At 51.3% G+C, this 17,469-nt stretch overlaps 1 protein-coding gene across 1 annotated transcript; it reads left to right on the forward strand.

The window, feature by feature from the left end:
- Nucleotides 1-1,707: 1,707 nt before the first annotated feature.
- On the forward strand, nt 1,708-6,239 carry LOC149335640 (uncharacterized). Its single transcript, XM_089552241.1, has one exon. The coding sequence runs from the start codon at nt 3,969-3,971 to the stop codon at nt 6,189-6,191; it is 2,223 nt and encodes a 740-aa protein (XP_089408367.1). The 5' UTR covers nt 1,708-3,968; the 3' UTR covers nt 6,192-6,239.
- Nucleotides 6,240-17,469: the final 11,230 nt, after the last annotated feature.

Raw genomic sequence — 17,469 nt, forward strand, 5'->3', positions numbered from 1 at the left:
ACTGGTGTTAAAGACGAGGTAGCAGCATCCCACCGCTACCACCAGTTTGTTACATACGAGGTAGCATGGTCGTGTGCCGGAGAGGGAATAAGGGACGTCTGAGACGAGGCTGCTGGAAAAAGACAATCAGAGAGGACTTTATACAGGAATTCACATGTTTACAAGTGAGTTACAGGAACGCTGCATGACGACAGCTCATCAGGAGACGATTCGATGACAAAGAGCTCCCCGGCCGTGCCGCTGCCGGGGTTTTTAAGAGTTCCCTTCCCTAGGGTCCCTAGATGGGGGCCGGGCCTGCAGGGGAAGGAAGTTCTCACTGGCACCAATCACAGACACACACGCACTCACTCACTCCCGAGAGATCACACCGCCGTCACGCGCTGGAAGAGGGGGGAACGATGCCATCACCGTAGCGCAGACGCCGGAATGTCCATGAGCGGCGTTCCCGCGCATTACGAACGCGCGTTCACACTCGGTGTAGGGGAAACGCTCGCTCAACCGGGCAGACGGACGCGGCTTCCGTGGCAATCCAGGCGCTCACCCAACGCGCGTCTCGGGGTTTGTCGGCGTTTCGCTGCTGCCATGTCGTTGTCTTCCCCACGACGAAGGCGAGACGTAACACTGGTTAATGAATAACTAGTCAATCATGACTAACAGGTCATGAGTGATTAATGACTGACCAGTCATGACTGGATAGTTAGTCATTAACCAATCATGACTAACTAGTCATGAGTTAATGGCTAGTTTAAATGCCAAATGAGTAAGTGACTTCAAATGCCAAAGGCCCTGGTTCGATTCTCAGCCTCGACAGTTTTTTTTAAGTAGTGACGCCGAAACGAGAACACATCTGCCGACACGGCTGCTAACGACAGTATGAGGCATTAAAGGCTTTCGCCTTAAAATTAACCGAGAAGCAGACGACACGTACAAAACGGCTGTCGCGAGCGTTCTCTTTAAAAAGGGCGCAACAGGGCCAGCGAGCCGCACCGAGCGGCGACGAGGGAGCAAGACTCGATCGCAGCGCCACTAGTTCGCGCGACCGCCACTTGGGACAGCTCTCCGGGCAGAGCTGTGAAACTGATTTTGTTCTAGTAACGTTGCTCACGCCTCGGCAGCGAGGACGCCTACTAGCCAAGAAATCTGTAGCTTCGAACCAGCCTCGCTTACCCAGCAACGCTCTCAAGCTAATTGTGCGCCCACGCGGCGGACTGCTACTCTCCAAGATTACAACCTACCAACTACTGGAAGCGATCTGCACGGCTGCTCACTTCACCAGGGACGCTGTTCGTCACGAAGACCTAATACAAGCTAACCTGATTCAGAATACTTTCGCGTACTGCACCCCAGTCGTCGAAAGAGCTGAACGGGTCATGCAACTCAAAGAGATCACCGTCGACAACAAGGCGTATGAGATATCCGTCTACTGCGCTCCAGATGATAGTTCGAGCCGCGGTGTGATTCGTGGCGTCGATCTCCGACTGGATCGAAATACAATTCAAACAGAGTTACAAGACAACCGTAACCCACCCATTGTGGATTTTCGGCGGCTCGGGAACACCACCACTGTACTCACGTTCGCTGAGCCCCAAGTGCCTACCTGGGTCTACTTCTGCAATAGTCGCCATAGGTGCAACTTATTCAAGAAGAAATACGAGGTGTGCTATCGCTGTGGTGAGCTCGGTCATCGAGCCGACGTTTGCGCGAGCCCAACTACTAAATGTAGAGGTTGCGGACTATCCAATCCTACCAAAGACCACACGTGCAAACCAATCTGCCGCCTGTGTGGCAAGGAACATCTCACGGGCGATAGTCGCTGCAGGGAAATCTTCAGGACTCCTTACGAAGTCAAGCGCAGAAAGTGGGAGAAAATCCAAAAAGCTGAGGCAGATAAACTCAAGTCCCAAGAGACCGCCAAGCGGGTCACGCTCCAGCACATCAGCCGATGGGACCGGCAACGCTCAGATAGCCAGCAACGGCAGCCCCGAGACCGCTCGAGTTCTTTTCCGCCACTCAAGTCTCCCGCTCCACGGATGGGGTCTCAGGATACCTCCCGGACCAGGCCCGGGCCACCTGCAGTCGTCCAGCAGACACGGGCCTCTTCTCAGCCTCTGCAACAGCCACCTGGGCTACCACCATCACTACCCGATCTACGACAACGTCATGAACCGGTGAGTACGCAGGGAGGGACTCCCACTACTCCGGACACACACAAAGCAATTATGGAACTGACAGCAGTCATCCAACAACTAATACTCAGAGTAGAGGCTCTCGAAAAGCCAACGGCCACAATCACTCCCCCGTATCCGCAGGGATCACCTGAAACAGTACCTATATGGATATCGCTGCCCCCAACCGATCCGCACAAAAACGCAAAGCAACGCCCGATACTGACTCCCCCACGGATGGTTGGCAGGCGCGTTTTGTCAAAATCGAGGAAAGCTGCGCCCTCAGTCAAACTCGCATCACAGCTTTAGAAGCACACATTGAACGCTCACTCCACACAATCGGCTCACAAGTCACACGACAATTTGAGATTCTGAGCAAAACTATAGAAGCACAGGGCAAACTTCTCGCTGCTGTGGTACCCGTGGCCCCTGCGCCAACACCCGCTCCAACCCCACAGCTTTCCCAGCCTAATCATGGCGAAGAGCTCGGGTAACACCCCCATCTGGCAGTGGAACTGTCGCGGGTTCGCGCGTAAGCGTCCGGTCCTCGAGCAGTTCCTCACCGCGAGTGATCGCCCCGAACTAATAGTCCTACAGGAATGCGACAAGAACACGCAACTTGCCGGTTACACTACATACCTATCGGAACGAGTAAAGCCTCGATTAGCCACTCTCTTCAAACGTAATCTCACTGTCCTCCAACACAATTTAAATCCAACTTTCCCCGAACACGTCTTCTTAGAAATATTACCTCGGCCCTCGCGCAAGCGTCGCACCAGTCTGTTTGTAATTAATGTCTATAGTCCTCCCCGAGCCCGTAGGGATATTTTCGGTCCTCTTTTCCTCAAAGCCCAGCAGCTAGCGCAGGGACAACCCCTCCTCATCCTCGGTGACTTCAACGCGCATCACCGTGCTTGGGGCTACCACTACGACTCGGCTAAAGGCCGACGCCTTTGGAATGACTGGCATACGCATCAGCTGACCCTCATCACGGACGTCTCCTACCCCACTAGACAAGGTACGGGCCTACACCGAGATACAACTCCGGATCTTGCCTTTACGACCTCCGCAGTTAAAGCTACTTGGTGCCACACTCACGAAAATTTCGGGAGTGATCACTTTGTGCTCGAGATTGTCATACATGAGCCCACCAGGCAATGTACACGGGAGGCTCAGGTGATTAACTGGGACTCTTTCCGGATGCACAGGGAACAGCATGACAAACATCCCACTATTACTAACATCAAGGCGTGGACAACCGAAATTGTCAAACAAGTGGCCGACGCCACAAAAACCGTCGAGTTAGAGGACACAGTTCGCCACTGCGACCGCTACTACGCCCATCTATGGGAGCGCAAGAAGTCGCTCGAAGCTCTACTTGCCACTCGGAAATGGGACCGCGATATCCGACGTAGACTGGCGCGCGCACACACGAATATCGAGAACTATGCAATCGAACTCACTCGACAGAGCTGGCACAACATTTGTGACCAGATGAACAAGACTCCAAACACTCGTCACACGTGGAACCTCCTTCGACATTTACTCGACCCAGCTGGAGGCAAACTCCAAACACGCCAACAGCTCGAGCGAATCTTCCACCAGTATCCTGGCACGCCAGACTAGCTCAAACAAGAGCTTATAAATACTTACATCCGCCCCGAACCAGCAACCAACCTCCCCTTCTATCAGGGCGCTGACAATCCCGGCCTAGACGCTCCAATCACTCTTGCGGAGGTCCGAGCAGAACTAAATCGCCTCAAGACGACTTCAGCGGCCGGTCCCGACCACATTTCAAATAAAATGCTTAGGAACCTGGACGACGCATCCATTCATGCTCTTACCGACTATCTTCAAGAATGTTGGGCCAGCGGTACCATCCCTCAGGAGTGGAAATGCGCGAATCTAGTCCTCATCCCCAAGCCGGGAAAACCACCAACCTTGGCCAACCTCCGCCCCATCTCTCTCACGTCCTGCGTTGGGAAGCTGATGGAACACGTTATCCACACCAGACTCTTGAGATACCTCGAGGACAACCATCTACTACCAGGCACAATGTTCGGCTTCCGCCCTCATTTAGCGACCACGGACATTATGCTTCTTCTCCATCATCAGGTGGTGATGAAACGTACACTAGACACGAAAGTCATCGTCGGCCTCGATGTTGCCAAGACATTCGACAACGTCCTTCATGAAGCGATCCTTCAACAACTTCAGGCTCTCGGTGTCGGACATCGCACGTATGCGTACGTCCGAGATTTCCTCTCCGACCGCACAGTACAACTAAACACCGGCACGGCAGATCCTTCCATCATCTCTCCGGGAAACCGCGGCACTCCCCAGGGCTCCGTGCTTTCGGCGATGCTTTTTAAAGTTGCACTAATAGGCCTTCCCAAGCTACTCGCCGACATCCCTCACCTGCACCACAGCATTTATGCTGACGACCTCACACTTTGGATCACGCACGGCAGTGACGGCCAGATAGAGGAGACTCTCCAGACCGCAATCAAACGGATCGGAGATTACCTCATTACAATTGGCCTCACCTGCTCGGCGACAAAGTCAGAGTATATAATCATCCCGTCCCCGGGACGACGCCCTCCAAACATACATCCTGAGATCAACCTCCAGGTGCAAAGTAACCCGATCCCTCGTACAGATCACATCAGGATCTTGGGCTTACACCTACAGGCCAACGGTAGCAACAACACCACGCTCCAACGCATCGACCAGTCGGTGGTACAGATCGGACGCCTCCTTAAGCGAGTTTCCAATAAGCATCATGGTATGCAAGAGTCCAACCTCCTGCGCCTCGTTCAAGCCTTCATCTGCTCCCGCATCACCTACTCTGCACCCTACCTACGTCTCACTCGTGCCGAAAGCGAACGGCTAGAGGCGTCACTCCGAAAAGCGTACAAGACGGCCTTGGGCCTTCCCATGTCCACAGCTACGCATAAGCTCATGGCTCTCGGAATCTCCAATACCGTGAGCGAACTTATTGAAGCAACCCTCACTGCCCAATACGAGCGGCTCTCACTCACACACGCTGGCCGAGCGGTACTGCAGCAAGTTGGGATCTCCCCGCCGAGAGCGGCCCCAAGTTATGCTGAACTTACCCCGGAATATCGCCAAAATCTCCGCATCCCTCCCATTCCCAAACGGATGCACCCGGAACACCATGCCGAGAGACGGGCCGACCGTGCACGTCAATTCGAGAAACGCTTCAGCGGACGTCCGGACGTCACGTATACGGACGCCTCTTACCATCCCTCGAAGCCAGCGACGGTGGCGGTAGCTCTCGCCCCTCACCGCAGCTGGTACACAGCCTGCAGCATTCGCAATGCAGAAACAGTCACCGCAGCAGAGGAGGTTGCCATTGCGCTAGCGCTAGCTGACCCTAACACCAAAGTAGTCATCAGTGATTCTCAACAGGCTATCCGCAACTACGATGCTGGCCGTATCTCTTGCCAGGCGTCACACATTATCCTTTCTACTGCACCCTCTTCCAACTCTCGCTTACTTCTTTGGGCCCCAGCCCACGAGTCGCTCAGCGGAAACGCACAGGCGCACACACTCGCCCGAGATCTCAGGTGCCGAGCAGAGTGTGTGATCGGCCTCCCTGCTTCCTCTGACACTAATATCTCACGCGCTTCTCTACTCACCACTTACACGGACATACTACAGCACTACCGGCTCGAAAGATGTCTCTATCCTTCCGCACACCGTGATCTAACAAGACGCGAGGCCGTCCAATGGCGCAAACTACAAACTGGCAGTTTTCCATACCCCCTCTTATACAGCAAGATCTTTCCGCAACAGATAGACCCCATGTGCAAACACTGCTCAACTCCAGCCACTCTCATACACATGGTGTGGACTTGTACACATCACAACACAAACAACCCAAACACCCCAGAGACGTGGGAGTCTCTCCTGCGTACTTCCGAGCCGGCAGACCAACGCCGGCTTATCCAGCGCGCGGTGGAGGCCGCGACATCCCAAGGGATCCCCGCCGACCTCCTCTAAGCCAGCGCAACCGGTCCTTGGACTGGTCCCCTGTTTTGGGAGAATAAAAGAAATTACCACCACCACCCAGCGGTGGATGCACCTTCACCCGGGCCGAGCCTGCGTCTACTGCGCCAACGCTGACCTCTTACCGACTCCTCAAGCGCCTCCAACGCACTGACGATGTCGGCCGACCAGAGCGACAATACAGCGAAAGCGAACAGAATTTTTATTTGTATGTTCTACGAGATTGAATGAGAGTCGAACGCGACAGCGTCTTGCAGCGCTGCCATGGAGTCCACAGAACGCCATCGCCCGTTCGGTGCGACGCCTGGCACGTTGGACAAATCAAAATTGGTTTTTAGAGGAAAGGAAATGACGCAGTAACAGCCTCACTTTTTACGCAGCCCTCGATTGTAGGTCGCCGGTTCGAATCCCTGCCACGAGCTAGGCTCTAACTTGACTAGTGCGTTTATGCTGCATGAAATGCTGAATCGTGTGACACCATCCGAAACAATTTGCGGCCAACGGTTGCATGATAAGATTTTATGCGTAGCATATTGCAATCACTCAGTTCAGCCCTTGGGCGCGGCCGGGCAGCCACCAAACCACGTGACATGACGTCACGACAGCCGGAGGAAAAACCGTAGGTAAAAATATAGTGTACTAGAATCTTCTAGTACACTATAGCAAAGATGGTGGCGATTCTTGATGAGAATTGCAAACACAGTAAACAGGAAACAAAAAAGAACGGCTGAGCATGGTGGCGGTTGCCACCGCCCCGTTTCAAAGGGGGCGCTCCTATCCATCCATCCATCCATCCATACGTCACGGAGGAAAAGCTGCTGAGAAAATCGAGTGCCGCCAAGCAATACCTCGCGCAGAAAGACCGCGCAATATGCAACGCATTCTTGTCTTAACCAAGCTAAGCCTGGCCATCTTTTTTTTCCGACGCGTGGTGCCGACAACTACAACGTCAATGGCTTTTCGACCGAATGAGCTATATACGCTGTTGCGTAAAAGCCAAAGTTTAGCGTTGCGTTTAATTCTGAGTGCAGTTACAGGCTGCTGTCTTGCTGGAGTGCTTGGAACGTTTTTGTTTTGTGCGTCTGTGACCTCCTCGCTCAAGCTCGAGGCCGCGTTCGTTCGTGCCTTGAACTTCTAGCGTTTGGTCCTTGTGAGATTTTAACCCAGATTGTGTCGTATTCATGGCTCTAAAGACAAAGCGTGCGTTTAGATGGGGACGAAACGTAAAAGGCGCCCGTGTGCTGTGAGATGTCAGCGAATGCTGAAGCACCCCTGGCGTCTAAAATTCATCGGGACACTCCGCTACGGCATCCCTCAAAGCTTGAGTAACGCTTCAGGACGTTAAACCGCGCTATTTACAGTTTAAATGCTCAATTTTAAGCGAAAGCGTGCACTACGCTAGGTAAAGCCAATTTCGTCTTGGCCGCAAGTTTAACCTTCAAATTACCTTCATAACCAACCAAAGCCCATGGCACGGTACGTTTCTTTTAAAAGGCGCCCGTGTGCTGTGCGTTGTCTTAAGATCCCCAGATGGTCTAAATTATTCCTAGGACCGCCACAACTGCACCGCTTTCTCTTTCTTCTTTCACTCCTACTTTCCTCCCTTCCCTTACGGCACTGTTCAGGTGTCTACCGAGCTATGTGAGACAGATTTCCTGATATATACTCTGCAGAATGCAAAAGCTGCGGAGAGTACGCTGACCTCAACCACATCATGTGGACCTGCAGTACGGAATAACCACAGAGGAGCAGTGGGAGACCGCGCCGCGCAGCTCGGACGTGTGGCAGCAAAAGTTGCTCACAGAGAGAGCTGACCAGGTCGCCGAGATCCAAGAGGTCAAGGCCACCAAGCGACAGTAGCCCGCCTGCGTCAGAAGAGAGCCTTCCTCTTCAAAGACTCTATAAATAAAGTTTATTCTCTCTCTCTCTCCTTTCTTCAAAAACAAATTTACCACTCAACGTTACAGACGCCAAGTCGCGTATAGTTTGGCCGATACGCCATAGCTCCTCTCTCTAACCAGTTTCAAAAGTAGTTGAACCGCACCAAATACTTTTCATTTCTTGGATTGAGATTATTCTCAATGTTGTGGAATGTGCGTATTTAAGGATGCCAGAGCGTTCTCCATCAGAACCTCGTGTGTCGGGGTATGTCATTCGCCAGTGACGGGGTGCGAGAGAAACACCATTTCGACAGAGCACCCATTTAAAGGATCCTGATATTACTTTGATGGTCATGTTCTAGTGCAACAGATTTGTAAAGATGGTCTTCGTGTGTATTCGAGTTAAGTTTTAAAGCTCTGCGTGGACCCTATATAACTCATAAATAATTCTTAGCAATCGCTGCTCGCAGTAGCTTGGAACCGATTACAGAACACATCATCCGCTACCCCGATGACGTCACTGGGGGATTTGAGCGAGCCTTCTCATTGGCTGTGCCCAGGTGGCATGGGTGGGATGTGGCGCGGAGGTGTTCAGCCCTGGCCTGGTCCTTAAGGGTAACGGAGTGGATTCCAAGAGAAAGCAAACGTAGCAGGGGACGGCAGAAAGGTGGGCGGATGAGATTAAGAAGTTTGCGGGGATACAGTGGCGGCAACTGACAAAGGACAGGGTTAATTGGAGAGACATGGGAGAGGGCTTTGCCCTGCAGTCAGGCTGATGATGATGATGAATCGAATGACACGTGCGGCGGTCGTATTTCGATGGAGGCGAAATGCTAAAGAGGCCCGTGTACTGTGCGACGTCAGTGCACGTTAAAGAACCCCAGGTGGTTGGAAAAAAAAAATCTCGTTATCTCATAAATCCCTGCATTTCCTTTACAGGGTTGATGAGCGACTTCGGCTTCGAACAGAGTGGGTAAGGCTGTGGTTGCCTCAATACCTTGGACATGTTCAAGCGCGTCTGCAACTCCAGGCCTAAAATATCGCCGTCGAAGGACGTCTTTCGCAAAATTAAATGCGCCGGAAAAACCGCGCATCCTGCAGGAGTGGTTATATTCCTTCTATTACGAAATATCTGGGAAGAGCTGCCGCCAAAGGGGCAATCCGACCGCTAAACTTGATGTCTCGAAGCAGGTGCGCTACCTCGTTACTGCCACTTTTTTTTTCTTAATGGGAAAGCATTACTACTCCCATTGTAAGAAAAGCCGATGGCCTGTGTTAGTGCACGTACTCACAGATGGTACAGAAAATAGCAGAGATGGCAAGACAAATAGCGTGACGTCATCAAGCGGCCGTAGGACGCACACAGCAAGCCGAGGTCACAGACAACATTTTTTTTTGTACCCCGAGGTATGTACATTTCATCGCATCAGAAAAAAGATACGAGAAACAAGATACGAGCGAGAAGTTTCGCATAGGAAAGCCATGTTCATACCCAGATGTAAAAAGCAATATAGTCAAAGAAATAAAATTAAAACGCTAATAGCAAAATCTTAATTAGCCTACAAAACATCGGATCACGAAAAAAAGCATTTTTTGCATTTTTCACGAAATTTTCCGCCTTTCTGAAACATCGAACAATGCATAAACTATCGATTTCATAAGCATCAGTTATATATTACGGGTTTGCATATCTCACATATCAATTAAGGTATTCGCCGAAAGCTTTTTCTTGCACAGGTCTGCATCATTCACCACAGATCCATCCTTTGTTTTGCACGGCGGTGCAGCTAGATCCAGCAGTAGTGCAAAATCTTAGCTCAGTGTAATGGCTCGATGACGCAACTGATAAGCTGTACACAGGCATTGGCTATAGAAGAATTCAGAATTAAAATTTATACAGTCCGCTAATTAGAAATTGAAAGGGCTGACTTCTCAGTTGTCGTCATAAGGGGACACTGTCAGGTCCAGAGATGTGTACTTAAAGCCGCTCTTAAAACGAAACAGGTGGTTAAAGTTGAAGTACAACATTGTCAGCACGACCGCCACCGTAAACAAAGACACAGCAGCGAGCACGCAAGTCAGCGCGATTCCCCTAAAGCGCAGTTCGTACTTGGACACAACATGGCGCGAACCTGAAGCGTAAGCGATGGGGGCGGCCATCTTGCCAGGCAAGTTCAGCAACGGTTCGCTGTTCCCTCGAGAGTTGTTGACGAGCATCTCCAGCAGGTCGCCGCCACTTGACCCGTCCATCGAGCTACTCTCGTTGGCTCCGCGCTTGACCACGGTTTGAAGCGGTACCCCCCTCGCCTGAGGATCGAGGACGTGTTTACGATGTCGCGACGGAGCGCCATCAGCTCTAGGCTCCGTCTTTCGAATAGGTGCTCCTCTGCCGGCGTTTGCTATTTGCTCCCCCTCCACTTTATCCAACCGTCTGTTGATAGTGATCCTGATGCTACCACTGTTGGCTCCGACGACACGCTGGATGTTGCCCTTGCGAGAAGGCGTGTCGGCCCTCTCTGGAGGCGCGAAGCGGGGTGACCTCATGAAGCGTACGTTGTCACGCCTGGATCTTCGCTTGACTTTCTGCGGTTGGCGGTAGTTACGAATGCGCTGTAGACTCTCGTTGACCTGCCTCACCCTCTTCTCGAACTCTTCCACATAGTCCCGGTTACCGAAGTACGGTTCCTGATCATCGTCCTTGCGCACTTCGACATAGGTCAACACCTCCCCAGGGAAGTGACCCCGATCCACTTCCCTCGTTTTGACCGCCTTGGAACCGTTTGTCACAAATAAATGGTCGCCGGCCTTCACTACGAGCACATCGGTTTTGTTAACGAGGCTATGGTTAGCAAAAAACGTCTCGTTGACGTCGGCCTGCGGGTTGGACGGTTTGTGAACTATGTGAATGCGCAAGTGATCGCCCCGCGAGCGGAGATGGTACGGCTTTGCACCGCTGCCTTTGATAACCTGACTCGTCTTCACAGTTGAACTTTGCACATCTTTAGCCGACCCATCGTCTTCGGCGCCTGTCCCGCCTTCGCTGCCTGCCGCCGGCTCGTACTCATGAACGTCGTCCTCGCTCGGCGGCTGCACCTGCCGAGCGGACTCATCGCCGCCGCTTGGAGCCGCAGTTTCTTCGCCTGCATCTTCACTCGGCGACTCAACGTGGTGATGTTCGCTGTCTTGAACCTCCACATTGTCTTGGGTTACCTTCACGTCGTCGTAGTCCTGCGCGCAATATCTGACGGGGATACTGGTTGATAGCGTTGTAGAAGTCTTCTTGCTAGCCGACGTTCGAGTTGGTTTTGATGTCTTGCCCTTCTTCGTGGAGCTAACACGCGCGGGAGTTGACTTACGGTTGTGGGTGACGACTTTGGTGCGCCCCCAGACTGCCGAAGCCAAGAGCGCGATTCGACAAGGCGTCGTTTTTGAATGCGGCCTTCGAGCGATGTCATCATTATCGTGTCCGTGGTGCAGTATCTTGATGCGAAGAACACGAAGGGACTCGTCGTCTCTCCTCAGGGACTCGTCGTCTCTCCTCTGCACTAAATCTTCGGTGCCGGCCGTGACGTATGTGAGATTGTTGAGGGATTTGTTGTCGTCATTGCTGTAAGCCGCAGCTCCGCCGTCAACGAGGCCACGGCCATGCCGTTTGCGACTTCGGCGGCGCCTTCTTGCTTCCGGTAGCGCAGAACCATCTTCGGCGGCGGGAGCCGAGGCATTTCCTTTGCCCGCTGCTGCGTTGAGCACTTCCTGGCCCTTCTTTTCAAAATTTCGAAGCGATGACGCGAATTTTGCGAGCGAATCGTGGAAGTTCATCATTGCGTTCCACTCTTCGATGCGGCCGCCATGATCGTCATCGCTCACCGCGGTGTGGCCAACCGCGAAGGTCAAGCACAAGACGAAGACGACGGCCGCACGGATCTTCATATCGGCCGAAGGTGCTGACGCTGTCGCGGCTGGCCTCCCTTCAGGCCATGGAGGGGCGACGTCGACCGCTCCGCAGCAGCTGGGGCCTTGGTCGCGGCCGCTTTGTTACTTCCGAATAGCAAGTGCCGTCGATCGACGCGCCGATACACGCGCCATGGTTCCCCTGGTGGCTCTTTGCGATTTCGCGCGCACACATTCCACAAAAGGTGCGATAGAGCATTTATTGCTATGCTAATGGTTAAACAAGCCGTTTTCTCTCAATGTATGTTGTTATAAAAGCACACGATGCAGTAGAATATGCATGATAATAAAACAGCCCAGTTTTGAATGCCGCCATGAAACTCCCAGGTGAGAAGGAAGAAGAATAAACGCTGACAGTTTTGCCGAGCCCATAGAGTAAGAAACTCTATGGCCGAGCCGGGGTCAAGTATTGTAGAGTAACAGTAGAGACATTCAACACGCCGGTCATGAAGCCTCCTCGCAAGTGGGAACAGGAGCTGAGGCTAAGGACGCCCCCGACTGCTAGGTGCTTGCTATAGCGTAGGGTGCTAGAAGGAAAAAAAAAATTCTGGCGTTTTAGTAACGCTAATCAAGAAGTATTGTGCGAGATTACGTTTTTGCAAACGGACACCAACGCCACGTACACCCCCCCCCCCCTCCCCCCCGCCAAACGCATACAGACCAAGAGGTTTGCTTGCGAGGCCTTCAGCGTGCTAACATCGCGAACGATGAATCGCTTCAAGTCCTCAATCGTTCCAACCTTTGGATTGCTAGACGTTCTTGGGAGCTCCGTGAAACAGCTTGGAAGGGAACCCCTTGGGCTGTATACTTTTGACAGGGGCTGTACCTGAAAACGCTTTTGAATGCGCGTTTTCTTTCCTTTCGTGACTTGCACACAAGTGGAAGTTGATGAAGACGACGTGCAATGTACAGGGGGAGAGTGTGCTGCAATTTAAACACGAGGCCAGACCGCATGCACTATACTATGCGGCGATATAGCATAGTGCTCTCGTGCAGTGGCCAGCAAAGCTGATCTGTTGGCGCCGCCCCGGGTTCGAAACCCAGTCGCGCCAATATTTACTTCATTTCTCCAGGTTAGCCAAGGTCACGCTCTTTAAAATTCTAGTTTATTTGTCTCAATTTCCCGCGTCACGTGACTAATTTCAGAGGCTTCACCGCACAACGGAGGGAGCGTGAAGTCACTCGCTCAGCCTCCGCAGCCAATCTCCTCTGACGCCGCTGCCTAAGCCCTCACCGTTGTCGATAGAAGGTTGTCAGCAGGCAGAGGTGTGACGCTTCTGGAATCGTGCCAACTGTGGCCTCTCCTCCGCGCCACCATAACTTGTCTAGGTGGTGTTGGTCTAGGTGGCTTTGGTGGGGGGCGTAGCTGTGCATAGCAACCGTGACGTCACACAGTAGCGGTAGAACGAGCGCGCGCGCGTCGGTGGTGGGAGCTGCACCTTCGCTCCTACGCCAGACGTCTCGTTGCAGTCGAGTGAGTGAGACGCATGGCTCCGAAGCGGCCCAGTAATACCGCGCCAAGCGGTTCGGGGAAGCGGCTTTGGGTTGACCAAGGCTTTCGGCAAGCACACTTTGGAATTTCCAAAGTGTCTTCGGTAATTTTTTTGCGCTATGAATCTTGGGATCGCATTTGGTCCTAAGTTACCAGACAGAAAGCCAGGCTTGATTCGTGGTGCTTTTCATTGATCGTGCGTGCACCAGCCGGGCGTGTGTTCGGTGGCTCCGGCGGTATGCTTACCGAAGTGGCCTCAGGTTCCATGGGCTGCGCCCGAGGCGCGTTTCAAATTTCAAGCGCCGGCGTTACGCTGCGCAGCGAGCGAAAGTGAAACCTGGCTATAGTAGGATACAACTTAAAAAAACAGCAGTTGCTAACACTGGGCCGTGGTCCGCGGCGTCTTGTATTACTCCGCTGCCCAATCGCAACTGTGAACGAAATCAGCTTTTTAATGTCTGGCTATATCAAACAATCCATGTATCAAAATTCTAGAGCTCATAATGCATTCTCATGTAATAATTCTTCTTGTTTACGTAACAAGAAACGTTAAACCAGCGGACTACTTTTTTTTTTGTCGTGGAGGAATTCTGTGCGCGGAGGCTGAATGTGGGCGGAGCTTCACTGCAGACTTAAAGGGCACCGCGATGATTTCTTCAGTACCCGTTAATATCATTAAATAGATTCATCATGCTTTCCAGAGACCAGAGCAAAAAGAATTATTGAAATCGGAGCCTGCAAACGAAAGTTATTCCACTCTGAAAATTCGAAATGAAATGCTCAGACGAAAACGCATTTCACTCACCCATTTCACTCACCCAGTACCGAGATTGGGCGCTACCAATCAGAACAGCGCCTAGCGCACACGCAGCGGAAGCGTGCATGCAGTTGTTGCTTTTCCGGGGCTGTAGACAGCCGCGCATTTTGACGGCGTCTTCCCCCCGTGTACGCGACGCCGTAGTCAGGGCAGGGGCGACTAACGACAAAGGAAGCTCCCCGAAGTTTCTTTTTTAGTCGGACTGGAAGGCTGTCAGCAGTAGCCCCCCTCCCTCCCAAACTCGACTCCCGTCTCCTGTCCGGCCTTTCTCTTCACAATTTCGGGCCAGGTGTGTCGACTGGCTTTTTTTTCGCTGCCGTCTTGGTATGGTCACGGCTGGTCTCGACGCGCGCGCTTTCTGATCTGAGCCAACGTTTTTTGAACAGCGCTGGCCGCCACGAAGGTTTGAAGCGGAATGGAAAGTGTTGCCCCTAGCTGAATTCTTGTTAGTTTTCGTTCGCTTTCCCTGCTTCTTTCCAGTTTTTTGTGGCATGCGAAAAGCTTTCAGTACTCAGACACATAATATTTTGGATCAATTTCGCAAGTATAAAGGAACAATATGCAAACTGGACGCCCAACCAATGAGAAAGGCAGCGCCCTATCTGGATGCCACCTCATTTCCGCTGCCGCAAATGGCCGCCGCGTTGCGACACCATCGGCTCGAAACAAGCATTTCTAGCGAAGATTAAAATATCAAATATTATTATTTCGGTGATCTCATTGCGCGTTCAGGACTCACAATATCCCTTACTCTGCATACAAATAATAAAGAACCCATGCATTATGTATGTCGCAGGGTACCTTTAAGTTGAAGCTATAGCACTGAAATATCCTGAGGATATACTGAGGATATTTTTCTGAGGACATTCTTTATCCTCAGGACGTCCTCAAATGATCCTCAAAATGTACTGAAAAGGTCCTCGTGTCCGGCCTCAGGACATCCTCAGAACAGCCTCAGAAGGGTATTATATGATGTTTTGAGTACATTCTGAGGAGGTTATAGGTGTCAAGCTGCATAAAAAAAATGCAAAAAATTCATGAAAATCATTTATTTGCTGAGCTCTTCAGTTGCTTCACTGCTGTTTGCCGCCATCCCTGTGTGCTGTGCCGGTCTTCTTACGTCTCTTCTGAGCTGCTGTCTTCTGTGCTGCCTAAAGAAATATAAATGGAAAGTCAGCAGTTGATTATGTGTAATTCATTTCAAGCATTCAAGCACGGAAGCAAAAATTTCTTAATGCTACTAGTACAATAATGTGCTGCAAATATGACTTTTAATATTTGAACATACAAGTTACAACTTACAGTGCAACACTGCGCTTCAGCATGAGCGACTGCCATAAAAGTTAATCGCTGCAACATGTATCCCTGCTTCTACACCTAAACGACGGTACTGTTCTCCCGACATTTCGGAACGGTCACTCGACTTTTTGGAGTTTAGAGAACTCGGAGAGAGTTCGGAGTTTAGAGTCGGAGAGCTTAGCTAAGCCGCTAAGCTCTCGCCGATGAAGGAAGCGCAGAAAAACACATGTGGCTGTGGAGCACTTTCAAAAGCGACGTGGCAGCGGCATGCGACGACCCAGATTGTACTGCCACGTTTGAAGCTTACGTCGAAAAGTCGCTATGCCCTCGTCATCGCGTTCGTGATCCGCTTGAGAACCAACCTAGCCATCACCCTGAGAAAAATGGTCTTGACTGCAATCAGCGCTTGCATCTGCAAAATCAATACTGCCCCGGGATCAATGCCTTCGCTTCTGAAACGAGGCCTCGACACGTCCTGTCTGGCAAAGAATGTTTGCTTACACACAGAATTCACACTCAAACTGGTTGCACTGTTTTGGCAATTGATCAGGATCAGCTTCGGCACATGCAGCGAGCGCAGGCTATAGCGTCAACGCTTCGTTTCCTTGTGCGGCAAAATTGCCGCTCATGACTATCGGCGCACATCGTGAAAATATACAAAGGCATCACTCACTTTTTCTTTGCGTGTATCCATGATTTGCGCACCACAACGCGCACGTGCGAGTCACTTGTGTCTTGCGTGAGTCGATGTTGTGGATGCAGACTTAGGCTTGGCTTGAATTCAAACTGGCCGCACACAATAATGATGATGATGACTTTGCGGTCGGTATGCGATTTTATGAGGTACGGAACGATTGATTCTATGAAAAACAATTTTTTATTGCGAAAATGCAAACTATTTATCGAAATTTGCCTACAAGCAACACACAGATGGGCCCCAGGCACACCAGAATTCAAGCCTGTGGCTCGGGCTCTTTCGCCAAAGGAAAAGCTAGCGGCATGGCTATCGGCACTGTTTACATCATGGAGGGCTGGAAACGATTAGCAGAAAGAGCAGAAATGATAAGCACGTTAACATCATCGCATAAAAGAACGGAATTCATAACTTCGAGACACCAGAACTCTATTTTCACAGGGCATCAACCAGCAGCGATGCGAGTTGTGGCATAATGTTCAGTACGACGTTGCATTACCCGTGCCCGAATCGGAGCGGCCCAAACTTTTTTGTCTGTGTCGTTTGCACTTCGTGTGCAGCAAGCATGATCTTTGTTCAAGTAGAACGTATTTACATTAAAAAGCCTGCATGAATGCGCAGCATTCTGAATGCTGTTACGCTCGTTTCCGCGCGCAGCAATTTGCGGACTAGGCTTGCTGTCGTTAACCAAACAAACCTTTTCTACATGAAGTTGTCAAAGGGAGAGAAACTGTTCAGACTCAAGACTAGCGCCGCGCAGTAATGCATCTGGAAAACTAGGACAGCATACTTTATCTTAGAATGCAAATTACATGCAATATTTTGCTGGTGATTTTCATGCATGCGTGTTCGCAGATATGTCCTCGAGAGGACATTTTGAGGACCCCGAACCCACCCGTATGACCTGAGGACATCGTTCTGAGGACGTTTCCAGGACAATCCAACCTAGGACATTATGAGGACATATTGAGGATGTTTTAGAAGCCTTGAGGACATTTGGACCATTTGAGGACGTCCTCAGGATGTTTGGTGTTGTCTGGGTACTGCTACCTTGTCACGTGAGGGCGTCTTTCCTATGATGCTTTTCATTATATTTTTTTTATGACTAGGCTTCAGGAATGTCGCACGTAATGCTCCCT

This window comes from Amblyomma mixtum, chromosome 7 (genome assembly GCF_055824585.1).
Source record: "Amblyomma mixtum isolate Tamu chromosome 7, ASM5582458v1, whole genome shotgun sequence".
Classification (NCBI taxonomy): Eukaryota; Metazoa; Arthropoda; class Arachnida; order Ixodida; family Ixodidae; genus Amblyomma; species Amblyomma mixtum.

Coding starts and splice junctions, on each gene's coding strand:
- LOC149335640 (XM_089552241.1), top strand. CDS start 3,969: ATGCTTAGGAACCTGGACGACGCATCCATTCATGCTCTTACCGACTAT.